The sequence below is a fragment of the Fringilla coelebs genome (assembly GCF_963513975.1).
Source record: "Fringilla coelebs genome assembly, chromosome: 1".
Taxonomy (NCBI): Eukaryota; Metazoa; Chordata; class Aves; order Passeriformes; family Fringillidae; genus Fringilla; species Fringilla coelebs.
In genome coordinates this window covers 4,849,482-4,869,421 of record NC_140028.1, presented here as the reverse complement: position 1 = coordinate 4,869,421, position 19,940 = coordinate 4,849,482, and the positions used below count along the sequence as shown (strand labels likewise).

The following is a 19,940-nucleotide window of genomic DNA, read 5'->3' as shown; positions in this document are numbered from 1 at the left end:
ATTAAGAATTAGGAACATGTATTGTCTGTTTTAGGAATATAGTATCCTTTTCCTCCCTTTCTTAAGTCTATAAAGCAAATTTCCATGGTCCCCCTCCCCGTGTGTACACACTGCAGGGCACATCCCACCCCAAACTCCTGCATGATCCCAAGGCAGGATACTACATTCTGCAAGATCCAGAGAAAACAACGGCCTAAAACACTACTGGGGGGGTCCCCCAAAGCAAACAGGTAGCTAAGTCATCTCCTAAAAAACCAGAAAAGCAAACAAATGCTACATGAAAAATGTTAAAGAAACAAAATGCAGCATATTCAGGCTCTTTTTTATTTTTTTATCTTGAGGTACCTATATAAATATTACCTTCTGCCCAAAGTACGATTGGTTTTGTTAAAAAACTAAAGTCCTTATCACGAGCCAATTGCAGGGCAAACATTATTACTGAGAAAGTGCAACCATGCTGATCATTTATCTGCAGCATATTAAAGGATGATTAGGCTTTAGAAAATATAGCTTAAGTCTAGACCTGATGGAGCAGTTTTATAAAAACACTGAACAGAGGCATTTTCCTTTTGCTCGAGTCTCTCTGCAACAGAAAGCTTTAGGGAACAGCTGGGAAGTCCTGCCATGATGGAATGCACTTTTACAATCCCATATACAGATTTTTTGTTTCTTTTAATATTTAAACTAAATATGATTTTACAGCAAAGATTCCCCCTCTGTAGTAGGTACTGGTAAATAGTGGATTTTAAAAAAATTTTTTAAACTTCAAAAAATGATAGCATATCACAAATTAAAGCTTTCCAAAAAGGAATTCTTTTTGAGTAAAAAAGGTTCACATAGTAGAAAAAACTTACACATAGTTGTAAACTGTTACATACAAAACTGTGGAAAGGTCAATGATGTTTTATTCCCTCACCCTTACACGTGTATCCCTTCATTTTATATTTATATATATACACATGCACAAAGTCACGTGCTATGTGCATATATAGAGACACAGAGATGTAGAGATCTGGGGTCAGGATTAAACATTTCCAAAATCTTCTTTATTGGGTATTTCTCTTTGCCTAGGACAGCTGTGATACTTGATTTTACAACTTGCTACACCAAAAAATATTTTCAAATTCAGTTTTTTGTGGTGCAGTTAAAAACCATCTGCTGTTTTTAATCAGGAAGATGAGTTTTGATTGTTGTGCACTGGGGAAAAAACACAAAGGCACAAAGAATAGAACTCAAATCCAAGATTGTTGTTTCAGAACAAGAAACCCGAGGGTTTGGGCCGCGGATGGGGTCGGTTTGGTCGCCTCTGCCAAATCTCCTTGACAATTTGAATAATTAGCACCCAACTGGTTACATGAGGTAGATCCAAATTGGAAAAATAAAATAAAAGCAAGCTGGGTCCCCAACACTTTTTTTTTTTTTTGCCTCTATTTAAAATGTTTTAAGGATTCTATGTCAGTCATAAGAAGTGGAAGCAATGGCACCTACCCGAAAGCAAGCACGGAATTCAAGAATGGCTTTTTCTGGGATATAAAATTTGAAGTGTTAAATCACAATCCTCCTTCAGGCAGAGATTTGCTGGCAGGGGGAGGGAGGAGAATAGGTCTGACAACAAGGACAACAAAAAGCTGGGATGTGGGAAAGCCTGTTTGGGGTCAGCTGCCAGAGGAATGCCCGAGAGCCTGTGACAGCCAGCACCCAAAGGGGCATCACAGTACAGACAGCTACAGGTGTCCCTTGTTTCTCACGCCAGGAGACTGCCTTGACTAACACTGAAGCTCTACAGGAACATCCTCCTGTAGTTAAACAGTATTTTTGCATACTCTGAGAGAGGAATCTGACACATTTATCATTTAGTTAAGGCTTAGTTTAAAGTGGCGTGGCCACACAGCATCACACAAGTGCTCACCTAGGGCAGCGAGAGAAGCAATGGGTGAATTCCATCCCCTGTGATCCCCCAGCACTGCCCAGTGATGCCACAACCTCCAAGGCAAACCCTGCAGTGCCAGGGATGCCCTGCAGATCAGCTGAGGGCAATTCTGGGCCTGGTTTTGCATTACAAGTGCTACTCTCACCCAGCCAGCACCAATCATTTCTATACTGCAAGCACGAGACAGCTCCACAGAGATGCAACACACACACAACACTACTCAACACACATTTAGTACCACTAGGAACAACCTTAACTTCATAGCTTTCTTTTTACCTCTGAAAAAAAACAAACAAACTTTAAATGGTCACAAAAACATTTTCACTGGAGGGAACATTTACAATATGAAGCTTCTGGATTGATTTTTGGTTCTTTTTTTTTCAGTTATTTTATAAAAAATAATTTTAAAAGAATTTTTGAAACTATTAGAAGATTAAAACCTTAAAAGATAAAAGTCAGTTAATTTTCCTATGTACCAAAATTAAAGCAAAAACAAAAAAGAAAAAAATTTAATCAGTACATTCTGTTTTCCATCTTGCCCTCCCAGGATCAAGTCAACCACTCCGCTGCACAGAAATCTGGGGATGGATCTTTACTTATCAACTGCCCTAAATGTTGAAATCTTTGTGATTGTACAATAAAATACTGCAAAAGCCAGGGAAATTGTGCTTGTTATTGCCAGCCAAATACTGCCTTTGGATCTTTTACAGACAGCCTATACACTGTCCCCCTGTCCTGTCACACATGTGTGTGCACACACAGAGAAAGGGACACATACAGATCCAAAAATTCTACTAAACTTAATCAACAAATTACAGAAAAGAAGTGGTAACACTTTTCAGGATGGCACAGAACTTTGCCAGATGTAATTCCTCATTGCACCTCACTGAAAATTTGATTTTCCAAGATAAATGTAAAACTTACTCCTTAATGGCTTTTGATGTTTTTTTGGTTTTTTTTTTCCTCTTAGTTTCTTTAAAATGCAATTATGAAGTTGTTATTTGTAAATGAGATGAGCAATTGAAGGGCTCAGTCTTAAAGTTTCACTAAAAAATCTATCAGGAATGACAGACTTTGGATCAAATCTTGGTTTTTAATAGCATAGAAGCAGTGCTATAAAACAGTGAGGTTTGAGCTCCTCACAGTTGATACAGAACTTAACTTTGGTGAAATCTAGACACAAAATTCACTGCATGTTATGTTGGTACATGAGAGGTCTGATCCAACCCCCAGCAGCTGAAGCTTTGGGGTGCCCAAAAAGTCCAGACAGGATCTGCTTTGAGTCAAGTATATATCAGGCAAAAATGTGCAATTTCACAAAAACCAGCATGACTGAAGTTTCCTCTGTTCATGGCTTTGAAACCAGGAAAAGCTGATAAATACAGAAAAGAGACCATATTATATTCTTTTTCTGACAGGAAATCTAAGCTAACAAAGCAAACACAAACAGTACCAGCCAGGGGATTAGACTCCCAAGCTTGCCTGCTGACCTGTTCACCATTCATGCTTGCCAAGCACACCCAAAAAACCCCTATAAAATCACCAGAAAAGTTTAAATTTATATTTTGGGGACAACTCCTAGGCTTGCTCCCAGGTCAGACAGCATCTGCAATCCCTGCTGATGAGCAGAGAGCAGCTATTCCAGCAGGTGGTTTAGTTGTGCTTAAAGAAAGGAGGAAAAAAATAACAAAGTTCATGGTTCAAAGTTCAAGAGCACATCCAAAAATATAACTACAACCTGTGCACTCCTGAGAGCCCTGTGGAAAGGATTATTCCCTTTGATACAGAACTGCCATGCAACCCAAGGCTCCTCAGGGAGGTTGGCTGGTGGAAGAGCAGCCCCTGGCAGATTTACAATGGATCTGCTGAGGCAGCACATGGACAAATCCAAAGGAATTGCTTTTTTTGGGGATATTTAGGTGGGAGGAAGGAGCAGCCACAGCCTGCAGCTGGTGCTGTGGGTTTGCAGGGCTGCCACTTGCAGAACTCCCACAATGAACTCCTGCCAACCTCTCATCCCTCCAGATTCAGCAGCGCCCCTGGCCCAGCCCCAGCCAAGTCAGAGCTCCCCAACACCAGAAATCAACTGAGGGAGCTCCCTGCAGCCTTCCCCTTCTGGGATGGGGCCAGCAGATGGGTGCAGGATTTCTCAGGGGCACTTGCAGAGAAGCCAGAAGGAAAACTAAGAATTAAACTGTCACCTTAACAAGTGCTTAAAGTGGCAATTTTGAAGGAAATGTCGCCCCTCGCTTCCTCTCTCATTTCCCCAAGGCTTGGGGTACTCAGTTTCTCTTCTCTAGGGCATGAGCAGCACCAGCATGGAGTTCCTTCACTCCCCAAACTTCCTGATGATCCTGGGTCTGCCTTGTCTGGAAAACACAAAACTCTGCTCCCACCAATGACAGAGGAGCTGCTCAGCATCTCTGCACAGTGCAAGCCCTGACAGCAATAGTGTCCACGATCTGCAGTGCACAATGTAGTGAAACATCTTCTCCAAAGCAGCCATTTACCCTGCACTTCACACTTCTGGGGGGGCTTTGAGAAATCATGACTGAGAACTGAATCAAACTGACAGGATTTTACCCCATTCAGTTATCAATGAGCTGGTTTATAATGGTTTATTCAGACACTTGCAAAATCTGGGTTCCAGAAAGTCGGGATATAAGCAATCCTCCTGCCATGGATGAGCTTCATTAGTGTCTAGGCCCAGAGATCAAGAGAAGGAAATTACAGGGAACACAGAATCTCAGGAAACTCACTCTGATAGGCCAAAATCCACAGCAGAAAGCCCAGTTACTTGTAAATAAAAATCAACTTTAACACTGCTATGAAACCACAGCAGCACACTGTGCTCCAACAAGTATTTCTGTCAGCAGAGTGGCTTGTTCTGAGATGGGGAAGCTTGTTTGGAATAATTGTAAACAAAATCTGATGTATTAACACAGTTTTTTACAGTTTTATTTCAAGTCACCTGAAGTACCCTCAGTCCATGTGCACTGATGTCAAGGTTGAGTTTTGGCCAAGGCTTTGCACAGAACTGACACCAAACAGTCCCAAGATGAACATACTCAGGCTTGGGGTTGCTTTTTTGTGTTTTGGTTTGGTTTTTTTCCCCACATTTTAATGTTTATCATTTTCTGAGCAGGGGATAAAGTGTTTTCATTCTTACAGTCGCATGTCACCTTACCTAAACAGCACATTAAAAAAATAATCCAATACATATTTTTTGCCTCAGACTCAAAATATATTTCAAGCACCTTCATGTCATTTGCAGAGAAAACCTGACATTTTCTGGCCAACAGGTAAAGTACAGAAACATTTTTCATTTGGGAAACAACAGTATAGAAACTCAAGTGAAGGGACAGGTCACAAAGGGAGCTGCTGCTATGGAGTGACCCTGACCAGAAGCAGATGTGCCAGATGTGCCACTTGCCAGGGCTGGTACCCTCTCAGTACACAGGGATGCCTCTGGAAGACAGAGGGAAGGCTGAACAGCCACCCAGGATCACAGTATGGCACTGCCCAGCAAGGAACAGACCAGGACAAACCCAGTCCCCGTGGGAGCATTTTGGCTGCACAGTGGGAGGTTCACTTCAATTAATTCTTCCATGAAGGAATACAGGAGGTAGCCTTGAACTGCACCTGCTTGGAAACTAAAGATTCCCACAAACCCACTTTTGTAGTGATTTGGCCAAGCAATTACATTCAAATTAACACTTCAAAGAAACAACTCTGACAAAGCAACTGAAACACTAAATGGGATCAAACAGGTTCTGTGCCACACCAAGCACACACAGCACCCCCTTCCTATACAATCTGGATTAAACCCTCTCAGAAATTCATCTTTCCAGTCACTAACCCTCAGAAACAGAAGGCAGAACTTGCTGGTTTGCACCCTAACATCAGCCAGTGGGGCTGGAGTTGGGGTCTGTCCTGTCCCTGAGGGTTCTGGAAGCAAAAGGCAATTGCTGATGGATGGATGGATGGGAGATCCATGGGCAGCTCAGAGCACTGAAACTCTGCACTGCCCAATCCCACACCATGCAGGGACAGACAGCAAGACATCATAACTGGATTCTAATTCCCTGTCATTCCACTAAATTCTGCCATATCCACAGATTCTTCTTCTACAAGACAAGACTCAGACAAGCAAGGAACACCTGGGAGAGCTACATCTGATAATCCAAATATAACATTAATGCCATCAGTCATCAAACTGATACCAAAACTGGCATTTGAACCTTGCACAGACAATGAGCACAGTGAGAGCTGAAAAACTGCATCTCTGTGGTCTGGGAGAAATGTGCACAGAGGAGAGAAGGAAGAAATGTTTTATAAATTCAGGCAAACACTAAGTATTTCCACTGTGATACAGCAACTGTGCCCTTCTTGGATTGATACCATAATGCACAAAGTCTGACAGCATTTAACACCAAAGCTCCTACCTCAATGCTGGAAAATATGGCAGTATTCTGGAAAACAGAACAAGGAATGGTATCCCCAGCATTTCAGTACTTGCTGTGCAGAGCACTATTTACAGTATTTTCAAACAGCTACAGCAGATGCAAAAAAAAAAAATTCTTACAGTAAAAAGGGAGTTTAAAAAACCCAACAATCAGTGCAATTACCTTCTACTTGAAGTTTTCCTTAAGAAAGATGGCATGTGTGCATCAAGAAGCATGTGACCAAATGGAATATAAAAGTAAAAAACAAAGGACTGCGCTGCATTAGGAATGGGGAAAGCCACACAAAGAGAGATACTATGGTAGGAGAAGAGCATTAAAAAAAACAGGAAAACAAGTGAGTTTAATTACACTGGTCTCAAGTGTGAAAAATACTGAGAACTCTTCTTACATTCATTTAGTTAATGAGTAAAAGATATATTTAAAAAAAAAAAGTCCCTTATGGGTTATTTATGCCACCAGAGGTGCTTATTTGACTGAGTCTGCTATTTCACCAAAAGCCTTTGGGCACATACATGAACAACTTTAGTCAGAAAGAAAAACTTAGAAGCATCTTAGAAACTTCAGTCTTTTCAGAAAAAAAAACCTAAACTCCTCACACCTCCTCTCCAGAAGTTTTAATTTGATAATCCTTGTGGAAAAACCTCTTGTCTTATGTTATAAAAATGATCCAACAAGAACAAGACTCTGTTACAACAAAGGCTGCAGGAGTTATTGAGAGAGGCAGAATTAAAGCCAAACCTTCACAACCTTTTTGCTTTTACAATCAGGGAATGCTGCCTGGGGGCCTGGATGGAGATCAAAGGGATTTGTTACCTGACAGATCAAGAAACAAGGGAATTCCTGTGCCAAAGCCTCTGGAACATGGAAGATCATTGATTGTAATTCACAAAGTCAAATATTCTAAAGCAAGCCAAGCCAAAATAAGGAGCTCTAGTCAAACAAGTGACCTCACTCTGTACATCAGTGCATAAACACACATGTGTTGAATTGCATAGGTCTGTCTTAAATGCCACATAAAGGCAGAGACAAATCCACCTCCTTCCAGCATTCCCCAACAGGACATTTGCTCCTAAGGATCAGCTCAGTTGTTTCCTGGGGGCTGGAACAGATGGAATGGACTGGTTACTCTGTTCAGCCACTGCAGCAGAAATTTCCACCACCAAGCAAACCTCATTATTGCATTAGATTTTGCACATCAGGGGAAAAAAGACAAACTTTTAAGTATTTTGTGTATTTTGACAGTACTTGTCACCTCCCAAGAGGAGCATTTCACACTTGCTGATGCTGGTTTGGGGGGGTGTGCCATTGGACTCCTTTGCAAAGGCTGGAAAATGCCCCAAGTGCCCAAGGGTGGCACAAATTTGGTTATTGCTGAGCTGACCTGCACAGTGACCCAGACTCAGAGCTGTGACCTCAGCTGGCACTTCTCCACCAGCAGCCTGGGGGAGACTGAGACTTCTTCAGCTTTGTGCTGACCTGAGATGTTGCTGTTCTACACCAGACATATTGGAGGTACAGAATAAAAAATAATTCTAGGATTTTACGTGTATGTGGCAGGTTTTTTTGGACAGGAGACATTTTTGAATATGTAATTTATGTAAAAAATATTCCCAGAAAGAGAGGTGCTGGACTTCCAGCATGCTGTACTTACAAAGTATATACCTAATTATTTTTTTTTTAAATGCTTTAAATTATCCACTAATTCACCCCTGGTGGGAGGGAAAAGGAGGGAGACACAAGTGAGACATGAGGGTTAGAAATTAATTTGCCCATCACCAAATAAATACAGGTCTACTTTACACCTTACCAGTTATGGAGTCTTTCTGTGAATCACAAGGCATAAAGAATTAGCAGTATTAGAGGCTTAGAAAGGTCTGTAAAAGGTAAAAATGTCCTGAAATGCACATAAACATCCCAAGTTCTTCATACTTAGGGAAGGAAAGCTACATCAGTTCTGCTCATTCCAAGAGGATGCCCAAACAACAGCTACTCTCAGATGAGGGGCCTGCCTAAAACTCCTTCTCTCACAAAGGAAATATCTTAAATAGGATGCAGTGCAGTCCCAGGCTGCTTCAGAAATGAGATTTGAGGTCGAGACAGATCCTGCCCACCTCACTCCATCTGACCACCTGTAAAATTCCCAGATCTGCATGGAAAGAGGGGGATGAATTTCACATCCAAGAGGTCTCTGCACAACAGACAGCAAATAAGTTAAATGATGTCTTAAAATGGATGATCTTTATCCTATTTGATAAGAAGAATTCATATAAAAATAATTCTTATATAAAACTCTGCCAAATGAATATCTTCACTGAAATAGGAAAGCTCTGAAGGAAACACAGAGAAGTGCAACACACCCACCACGGGGAGGATCTGCAGCTTAGGGGTGCTTGAGGGGAGGTAGGTACAACCTCGCTGGCACACAGCAAGACAGACAATGCTACCTAAGATTTGCTTCAAATTTACAGAAATCTGAATTTATAGAACTATGACCAAGAAGACACTCTGAGCCAGCAGCCTAATCACCCAATTAGAATAGTACAAATATGATTATTCCATTAACAGGTTTTACATTTCACCTACAAAACACTGACAACTGACACACTACTACAAGGTGAAGATCTGAACTGGAATTATGTACCTAAAAAAGTCTTTATGCAGCAAAGGTTGGGCATTTTCTAGCTTATCCAACACCACCTGGTTGCAGCTGACCTGCTCCGTGGCCCAGAGCTCTGCATGGCTTAAAGCTACTTGCCCATCCCAGTGGCCAGAGGTAAAAGTGTCCAAACAGAGACTAAGCAGCTGCTTGGAGAAAAAGGAAAAGACAAAGCAAAATCCATCAGTGGAGGAGAATTAAGGTTTTCCAACCTGTCTCTCAGCATCTTATTTCACTTATCCCATGGAAAAACAAACAAGATCAAGTCAGCATAAACAACTTTCCTGGGCTTTTTCCATTTTCTCCTAAACCTGCTTGTGGCATCATCATTAGTGCAATGGTTTACATGTGTGTTATGGTTTTTATGAATCCAGTGTGCAAACTAACAGAAGCATCTGTCTCATAATTATCAGTTTTAATTAATGCTTCTCCTTAGAGAATGGCAAAACTCTCACATTTCCAACAGATCTTATGCATAATGAAGAGAGCTTCACCTCCCTCCCTAAGTAAACTTCACTTTCCTAATTTTTATCTTTACTGCATAGATTCTTTGACTTGTGCCTAACTTCAGCGAGCCACTCTCCTCTAGCAGAGCTCCTGCTTCACCACTACTCAACATATAAATAAAATACAATTGCTTTGTGCTTGAATGAATGTAGGATGTTGGTCTTGTGTGCGTCTGAGCCGCAGAGGTAAAACCTGCTGTGTTGTGTGCACGTTTAAAAAGCCTTTCTGCAAATCCCAAGCTACAACAGACACTGGCTGCATCTCTCTCCTCTCACCACATCGATTGCATATTTTTTTTTTTTTGCATTTGAAGAGTAATGTCCCCACAAAAAGGATCTTACTTTCTAAGTTCAAAGCATTCTTGATATGTTAACAGAAGTATAATGAGCACTCCTTAGTAAATAAAAATAAATAATAGCATCTAGTCTATCACATTAATACTGTGAAACATATATAAAATTTACATTAACTCAAAACAACAGTGAAAAAGGATTGTACTGTATTTATCACCACAGACCCGTATTCTTTAGAGACTTTGGAAAGTAAGTGTCACAGTCCTGTATGACAAATCCTAAAGTTAGCTGTCAGTATGATTTTTAAAAAATCCTTACAAATTTTTTTAAATGGCACATTTTCTTCTGCCAATCTAACTGGAGCTATTAAAAGCTTAGGTACAGGTTTACTCTTTTCTTTTTTTTTTTAAGTTCATCTTTAGTCTATGAAAAACATTTTAAAATGCAGCACAATAAAAAACATTCAAGAACAAGCTTCAGAAAATACATTTGTCCTTAGACACACAGAGAATAATCTGAGAATAATCTTTATAAGACAATTAGAAACCAGAATTTTGTCACGCTCTTATTTTGAAAATAAAAATTTTGTAAATGCATCTAGAATAATCAAGGCTTCATAAATACTCAAAAAATGCTTTGCTTTCCTTTGTACTAAAAGCTGATTCACAGCATTTTAGCTCATCAAACCTTAGTATGAATTAGATCTTTCCAAATTATCAAAACCGACTCAATGAACAGCAAACTGAATGAGGAGTTTTGTGGGTTGGGTTGTTGGTTTGGTTTTTTTTAGTTTTTCTTCCCTAAGCCCTGAGATTGCAGCTCTTGATTTAATTATAAAATCTGGGTCTGTTTTATACCAAGCAGCTCAGAGATTTTTGGCAAACCACATTTCCGACAACAGAGGGGTTTGGTACAAGAACGCAGTTTGTGATCAAGTCTGAAATTCTGGACGGAAGGCTTCCTTGCAAATGGGAAAGGAAGGGCTAAAGATGCATCACTCATTGCTGGCTGTCCCTGGGCTGGGGCATCTGTTAGTCTAAGTGCAGCTGGTCTGGTGTGAATCCAACTCTGCCTTGTCCGGAGCCGCTGAACATTAAAACATGTCAAGCAAAGTACATCGTGCGCAGCGTGTCCTGGTGCACCTGGACTGCCTTAGCAAGTGCTTGGTGGTCTCTGCCATTGCTCTGGCCAGAAGTGTGGCTTCCTTCAGCACTGAAAGAGAAGGGGGGGGGGGGGAAACAAAAACCAACACGTTGGGGGGGAAGAGAAACCCTATTGTCTCCCTGATTTTTTAAGATTTTCTAAGCCTTCTGATGTTTACATTTTTGTAACAAACTTTCTCACACGCTTTCTGTAAACAGCACATTGTTTTGCATTCTTTTTGGAGGAGGAGAAATTTGATGGACTGTCGGTTTGTCCAGTGTCATTGGAGAGGTGGCACTTTCACCCTCCAATCCACTGTCACTTTTGGAAATCTATAAATGCTGAGTCAGAAAATAAACTCCCCTTTTTTCACCTTGAGAGCAGCGGTGTGTGCACGTCGTGCTGTTTCGTGTTCTACAATGACACCCTATTTAATCTGCCTCTCCTCGCATGACTTTCTGTATCATTACTTTCCTCTGAACAGAATGGTGAAACATTAATTATCCTTAAAGCACCACTGAGGTTCTGAACCAGAAAACAGCACGTACAGGAACATCTTCTGCTTGGTTTCAGCAGCAAAATTCACCAGCGAGAGCAAATCCACCCTTGAACTGCTGAGGACACCGCTGATCCCAGAATTAACAAGCCCCCCTGCCTTCCAATTCTGCAAAACTGCAAAACTCTGAACTCACCTATCGTGTTCCTTATCCACCAGATGGTACCTGGCTCTGAAGGCCACCAGGTGTGCGTAGTAGGCAGGGGCAGGGATGGAGACGGAGCGCGTGCAGCGCACGTACGTGTGGCACAGCTGGTAGGTGAGGATCTGCAGCTCGTCCGACGAGAAGCGATTGTCATCCCACAGCACGTGGTAGTGAGAAGGTCTGCTTGTTCCCTGGAGCCAGAGCACACAGCTCATCAGCACTCCCAAACATCTCCTGAGCTTGCACCTCTGCTGGGAACTGCAGCGAAACGGCTGCTTCCTCCAAAACCACGGGCAGCAGTCCTACACATTCCACCTTTTTCCTTTAAGCAAACAACCTCCTTCCTTGCTGCCTATCAAACTAATCCCTTCCCCTTTTTTGATAGGGCTGTGTTTCTCAAAATTTCACCTCTGAAATGAAATGATCATACAGAAATGCACTTTCATCTTGAAAACCTCAGATCTGACAAAAAGCCATCAGACAAAGTAGCTTTAGTACAAACATCAACAGTTAAAGAATTACCACGCCACACAAAATGCCTTACCTGAATCCCAGCATGACTACACAGGTAGAAGTCAAACTCTGAGGGGTGGGTAATTTTTGTGTCCACTGTGGTACCAGCTGGAATGTTTCCACTTTTTCCAACCTGTGTAAACAGGAAATGCAAAGACACTGAGGCACAAAACAAAGGGTTGCTGGTTTTTTTTCAACTGTATAGCCAGGAAAACAAACACAAGAAAAAGATCTATATAAAGCACAAAGTGAAGAACAATGTGCAAAACTGAAATTTTGTTCCAACTGAAAATTTGGAGTGTCGCTACTATGGAGAAAGAAAAAGAGAGACAAGCTGCAAAATCTTCTTAGAAATTACCTAAAAAGATTTGGTTTTCTATTATAACCAAATAATGTAATAATAATGTAAATGTAAAATGTATAATGCATAATGTATAATGTATAATGTATAATGTAAAAAGAACTTCCTGCAACTGAGTTGTGAAATTCTTTTCACCTTCCCACTCCAGAACAGAAGTAACTTTTCCTGTTTATACCTGCAAGGGGACAATCCTTCCTTGTCAGACAGGCCACCTCTTCTCTCAAAATTTCATCAAAGCAGAATGTCAAAATTCTCTTTACTTTCAAACAATCTAAAATCTGTAACCACAGCATTTATTAATATAACAACCACCTTAATGTCAGGTTTGGGAGATGCTAATTACTGCCTTGAAGCCTGGTGGGGTCCAAGTGCTCCCACAGAGAAGCCTGACAGAAGGAAAAAGAACATGGGAAGCCCAGTCTGTGAGCAGAGCTTTGCCATGAGGAACTCTCCATTCTCAGCAACAGCTCTTGAAGAGTCTCCTCTTCACATAGGAAGCACCAAAAATTGACTTGTGGAGTCACCCAGAAAGTACCACCAATGAACAGGAACTGGGGACTTGGCTGCCTGCTGGAGCTTTGGGGTCCCAAGCAGAACATACCCGTTCGTTTTTGTCCGTGCAGAAGAGTCTGGTGTGGTGCCTTTTCTGCACCACTATAAATGTGATGCCAGGCTGATAATCCTTCTCCAGTTTAATGCAAGCCTCCCTGATAGCCAGCAGCTCGTGGTGGAGAACCTGAGCCACACACAGAGAGAGGTGGGATCAACATGAACCATTGCCATCATACAAATTCCTCTTATTTATCTACAGATGTTTTTTATTTATCCACAGATCATTTATCATGTTCCTTCTTGCACTGTCACTCAGAGTAATGAAATAGCAAAGTTTCAGGACCAAATCTTAATTTCTTCCCTTGATGAGGGCAAATTACATCAGCAGTTTCCTGAGCCAGGAGAGAGCTGCTTCCAGATTTGTTCAGCTCCAAGCACGAGGCTCAGACTAATAACCTGCATGTCAACATCTCCTTAACTCCCAAATACAAATGAACATTTAATTAGGCTGCTGAATACAACACACTAATTATTTTTCAGACTAGAACAAGGGATAAAATCCAGAAGTGGTCAGCTGCTCTTTCCCAGCTTTGTGCAGTCCCATGCAGGACTACAGACATCAACAACAAGGAAAGGGGAACAAACCAAAAAGCAATCTTTTAGCCTGTGGGTTAATTGTACATGAAAAATTCAGTGAAAACTAATGATAACTGAAAAGAGAATATATCAAAAGTTCATACAAGGATTATTTTATCAATTCAAGTTTAGCAAGTGATCTTTCCTCTCTTCCCCCTGGATTTTGACAAGCTGACTCAATTCTGTATCTTTTATTTACATACATAAATACTGGAAAGAAAAGTGTACATAAATGTCTTTAAAATATATAGAAAAATGTTTCATAAAATATAGTACTAGCAAGCAAACAAAATAAATATGACAGAGGATCTGATGAGTTTTATCAGAATAAAAATGACTGAAAATCCAGTATTTATCAATCCTCTTAAAAAAAAAAATCTAATTTTTCTTTACTGCCTGAGTTATATGGGATACAGTCTGACTAATATATCCTAAATAGGAAACAGATGTGGAACATAACTTGAGTGCTAAAACTATACTTTTCACTAATAATTCTGTCAGGGAAGATATTTTAAAGGGGAAAAGTACTTTCAAAAGCACATGAAAAGTATGCAAGCACTTCTGCCTCCTAGGTTACAATCCAACAAATTTGTTGAGGAAGACTTGTTGAGGTTATACTTCTTGTAACATCAACCACATAGAGGTGGAATTTTAAAATTCCATTACTACCACAAAACTACACTACAAGAATTTCAAGAAGACAAATATCACCTGTTGGAACTGCCCCTCAGAAACACCATCCCTGTAGAAGATGATTCGAGTTGGTTTGAATCTTGTTGATTTGTAGAACTGGATCAGCAGCTCCCTGACCATGGCAGCCAAGTCCTGGATGATTTCCTGGCGGTGCTGCTGCACCCGCACAGTGGCACAGTAACGGTTGGGATGAGCATCCATGCTCCCTACAACCTGGAAAAAATGCTTGGCATCAAACCAGAGAGCACTTAAATAAAGGTTATTTCATGGGATAACTGCACTGTCTTGAACACTGAGTGCTTGGCCTGGGAAGGATGTATTTGAAATTAAAATGTACTTGGAAACAGCTCTGGGTTAGTTCACCTGTGGCAGCACACCCTGCTGAAAGAGAAAACTTGTTTTAAGTCTAAAAGACTCATTCCCTGTTTGCACCTACAGGCACTTAAGAACTCAAATACAGCGTGGAGCACTGATGCCATGAAGCCATGGAGATAGTCAGAGTGCTGCATAGGAGTTTGAACTCTGGGACACCAAGCCTGTTTTTTGGATCCATCAAACTGTAATGGTGATGGACCACAGAAATATCCACACCCTTTATCAAGGGAAGGGATTTTTCTGTTAATGAAACATTAACATCCTGTACAAGTGGCATGGGACTTAAAAAAAAACAAACAAAAAACCTAAAGAAGTGAGCACATCTCTGTCCCTATCATATTTTCTGAAAAATCCCCTTGCCCAGGATTTCCCTCCTGGGAAGCTGAGAAGCCTCAAAGAAAAAGGAAAACAATATTATCTCATTTGCTTCTCCTGCGTTTTGCTGCTTTGGAATGTGGCTGGAGATTGTTTATCCAACATGTGAATTGTTTTTACTTATTGGCCAATGATGGCTAAACTGTGTTGGACTCTGGAGGAGTCACAAGTTTTTCTTTAGTATCTTTTAGCCTTCTCTAAGTATCCTCTCTCTATTCTTTAGTATAGTTTTAGTATAGTATTCTTTAATATAATATAGTAGCATAAAATAATAAATTAGCCTTCTAAGAACATGGAGTCAGATTCATCATTCCTCCCCTCCATGGGGGTCCCAGATAATACCACACATCTCCACCTGGTTTTCCCTGAACACACAGGTGCAACTTTTTAAAACTGAAACATAACATCACCAAAGAACTTCATTATTAAACAATCCTGAGTAGCCACTGCAGGTGTTTGATGTAACACAAGCTAAAGACCATTCCCTGTATTTAAGAAGTACATTTCCAAGAGATTATTGCACAGTTTGTGTTTTCTGGAAGCTTGAGTCCCCAGAAACTACAGCTGAGCCAGCCTAGTTTCCTATCAGTAATGAAGAAATTCTGAACATTTCTAAGTGCTGATGAAGGAGATTTAAACATGCACCAGCTCATTATCAGGCTGCTAATAAATATCAGCTCCCAGAAAAGCTCCTCTGTGCATCAGCAACTCAGGCATTTTACAAGCTAATACACGCATTTAAAGTAATTAGCATCAGAGCAAGCTCTCTGAAGTTTCAATAAATTCCTGCAGAAAAATAATTTATAATGCTGTAATTAGGCAATCAGAAGCAATGGACCACAAAAGGATTGAAAGCAATAAAATGCATTAGAGCTGAGCAGCAGGAGGGAGCTGGGGGGAAAGAGCAGGACACAATTTACTCACTGCAGCAATGGAAGGCTTTTTCCCATCCCCAGCTGGAGGGTGAGTTACATCTGCACCAAGGAAAATGACAGGCTGTTGGAATACTGGGGGTCTGGCAAAGAGAAGGGAAATTTGAAAAAGCAGCAAGATTTATGCTTAATAAAGTACATTAAAACTCAAATAAACAGCACTCTGTAATCCTGCAGTGAATTCATCAACAACTGGCACTTGATCAGAGTTGGTCACTTGTTCTGTGGCAGTAATTAAAAATCCTGATTAAGGTTCTCATGCTAAATACTTAGGAAGATTTTTAAAGTACAGCTAATTGTTGCTCTTAATTAAAAATTAGTTGTAAAATATATCTAGTGTTTTCTAACTTGAAGAATTGCAGTTTTTATCAACTGGACCAAAGAAAGGAGTAGAAGTTGATCGCTTAGTAAGAAATTGCATCTGAAAAAATTAAATAACTGTACACATATGCAGACACTGTTAAAAAATATATTTTTCCTAATAAAAAACAGTCTTGGTAAGGAGGTCCAAAAATAGTAGGTATCAAAGTTATTATTTGCAAAGTAGATTTGCTTTAAAGCCAAGCTTGAAAGTATTAAATCTTTAGGTTAAGATATTAAACCACTGCACCAAGAGAGGAACACCAAAGCACTTCAATACAGGTTTAAGACTTCAACTCTATTCCTTAATAAAACAATTTCAAACTGAAAATACTGGGCCACCATAATTTCTTTGTGGGGGAATGATTTAATGGTTAAGAAGATAAATTAATCTGTTTGCAGACCTTCTTTAAAAGAAATGGGAAGGTAATGTTAGGGATTAGACTTTTGTTTGTTTGTTTGTTTTTCTTGGTTTTCTTTTTTTTTCTCTCAGAGAATTTTCTTCCCATTTATTGCCTAAGAGATGATGAATGGACTTAAGAGACAAAAAAAAATAGCTGGGTGTCTTGGAATTCTGTTAATTTTTTGTTGTCATTTGGGTTTTGTTATTGCTGCTATTGTTCCTTTTCTGTCTCTCTCTCTCTATATATATTCTAGTAAAAAACTGTTATTCCTTTACCCACCTCTTTGCCTGAAAGCCCCCAAAGTTACAATAATTTGGAGGGAGGGAGGGAGGGGATCATCTTTTCCGTTCCAGGAAGATTCCCACCTTCCTTGGCAGACACCTGTCTCCTAACCCAGCAGTTTTTGGTGCCGAATGTTGGGCTCCAGGCCATTGAGAGGAAATGGTGAAAAAGGAATAATAGTTTCTGGGTAACCTAATTTTGTGTGCTGAACACAGAAACCTCCTTAGGCACCATGTGGTCTAACTTACCTTGGTTTGGTTGGCACATGGTTGTGGCTACATTTTGTGCTCCCATTTGCAGCCCCTTATCTAAACATGGATCCTATGACTAAAGCTACTGTGGCTGTTACCCAGTCTGCACAACAGGTCAATAAGGCGAGAATTCCTGGATTTTAAACTTCCTCTGGAATGTGGACACATGGCTGTACAACTATCACAGGCTAAGTTCATGTCTGTGGACTTTCATTAATGATGGTGCCCATTGTAAGGAAGCAATGCAGGGGGGAGTTTTTCCCCAATTCTTCATCCATTTCTTTGGATGTACCCCAGCACCTTTTAAAGGGTTCAAATATTTTTTCTAGATGCTGATATCATACAGTGGCTGCTGTTGCTGATAGGCCTAATCTAGTTAGCATTTAGAGATAAGGTGGGACTGTCCTGGGTAACCACCCTGACATCCACCCCAGAGAACAGGGATGGTGCCCAGGAGCAGGGGGCACTGCCCACAGCCTGGCCCTGCCCCACTGTCCAGCTCAGGAATGAAGCACCCAGACTGGATGGGGGTATGGGAGGACACAGGCCAGGTGCTGAGGGAAAACTGCTCCCCAGCTGGTGGGAAGCCCTCTCTCTCCCTGCCTCAAAGAGGGAAAGTCTGATGGTGCAGCTGTGGAACCACAGACATTCCAGCTGTCCAGGCTCCAGCTGAACCATCCCTGCTGACCCAGGACACAGGTGTTCATTTGTAAGGAAGCCAGGGTCTCTTCTTCTCTGGGAGCAGCTTTTAATGAGTGTAAGAGAGAGAACTGTTCAGAGACAGAATGCAGGATCAGCATCACAGAATGCCCTGGCAGACACTGATGATGGGATCCTACAGAGAAGTGCCAGTACTGAAGGTACTTTTTGGGAGGGATGGACAGCACAGTAACAACCCTGACAAGGTCAGGTGCACAGGGCAAATGTTGTGAGCCTGACACATCCAGGGCCACCCCAGTATTCCACCTTCATGGCAACACTGAATGTGGAGAGACAGTGGGCTCCACAGCCAGCAAACTCAGAATTCTGAGAGCACAGTCCATGGCCCAATGCAGGCTCACATCTCCACTGTGGGTAAGAGTCTCAAAGAGAAGAATGTTGACCAAAAGAAAAGGCATTACTGTTCTAGGTACTCTCTGTTTTTGAAAACTCAGGGCAAATTTTAGAATATTAGAGATTTTTCATTCCAGTGGCAGTTGTGTACTTCAGTGGTCAGATCATTAAAACAATACTTTTATTATAAATTTCAACAGCAACAAGTATTCCTCTCCTATCTTCATAACCTAACTTCTGCAGGGCTATTTATTAGAAGCCAAAAGAGTTTGTCTGAAGAATCACTTAAGCCACAGTGCTGTGGCTGCAGATAAAAGCTCCCAGTTATCTCAGCATGCCTCACATTCTCTTTGCAATACAAAAACCTCTTCCCCTTCGAAAGATCAACTTACCTTCCCTGTGGCAGTAAAATGTTATTTACACCTCCTAATTTGACATTTATTTTTAAGCAAAGGTTGGACAGAGTTTGTGGTGTTGTTCTTTGGACGTTTTTCATCTGCACACACTGAGTGGCCATTCCCAGCACTGTGTCGCCAACGCGCTTCACCTCCGCTGCAGAATGAGAAAAAAAAAATAAAAGAAGATTTGCAAATTGCAAATCAAACCATGGAGGAGACTTGAATTCAGTGCCAATTAATTACACCTGGAATTTTAGTGAAGTGGTGCTCAGCTTAAAGGAACACAATGAGACTTACCCCCAAACCCACCCAGCCTCCAGAACCTCCCCCAGTTCTGCTCTGCTCCACCTAACCAGTCCTAAATGCAATAATTAAAGGCACTGCTGGCTTATATTAACTAGGAATTTTTGAATTCATTCTTATTTTACAATTGCAGCAACATATCATCAGCTTTGGCTAATGATGTGGGCAATGTGGATAATATTAGGATATTGAGCACTTGTTGCATTATTAAACACTGGAATAGTAACACAAACCTAGCAATAAAATGCTGAGCAATATTCAGCCAAGCAGTTTATCAGTTCTTTACTGCAAGTTTATCACTTGCATAGAAAAGTGGCCAGCTCAGCAGACAATGGTCCATAAAAACTCCAAGAAACTCATTAAGTATTGTACAGTTCCAAAGGTTAAATAAAATCCTATTGTTAACAAGAAAATTGAGACTTCAAGGCTTTCAGAGACCCACACACTCCTACACTCAGGGAAGAAATTTAGGTTCCAAGACTGGCTCAGAGAAGATGAACCCACCCTCTTTGGCAACAGGAGAGGAAAAGAGCAGGGTGGGAAGAAAAGACAAGACTGTGGGTATAGGAAGTGCAGGGTATGGAAAAGCGTAGGGTGAAAATAAGGAGAGATGATTAGAAGGAGCAGAAATAACTATAATTAAAGATAATGACAAAGAATCAGAGTGGTACCACATCCTCTCAGTGGTTAAGTAGAGGAAAAGAATTCCCTTTTAATGCCAAACAGGAATAGTAAAAATGTCATTTTGCACCGAAT

General features: G+C 40.9%; 1 protein-coding gene across 1 annotated transcript in view; it reads right to left on the bottom strand.

Annotated features, from left to right (window-relative positions):
- Positions 1 to 10,417: 10,417 nt before the first annotated feature.
- AGO2 (argonaute RISC catalytic component 2) overlaps positions 10,418 to 19,940 on the bottom strand; it is a 47,062-nt gene continuing 37,539 nt past the window's right edge. Inside the window, exons 13-19 of the mRNA XM_084227138.1 lie at positions 18,876 to 19,035; positions 16,126 to 16,216; positions 14,470 to 14,664; positions 13,172 to 13,306; positions 12,241 to 12,342; positions 11,688 to 11,887; positions 10,418 to 11,064 (exon numbers count right to left, since the gene is read on the bottom strand). Coding sequence (XP_084083264.1) covers positions 10,956 to 11,064; positions 11,688 to 11,887; positions 12,241 to 12,342; positions 13,172 to 13,306; positions 14,470 to 14,664; positions 16,126 to 16,216; positions 18,876 to 19,035 — 992 coding nt within the window. The 3' untranslated portion in view covers positions 10,418 to 10,955. The remainder of the gene's footprint in view (positions 11,065 to 11,687; positions 11,888 to 12,240; positions 12,343 to 13,171; positions 13,307 to 14,469; positions 14,665 to 16,125; positions 16,217 to 18,875; positions 19,036 to 19,940) is intronic.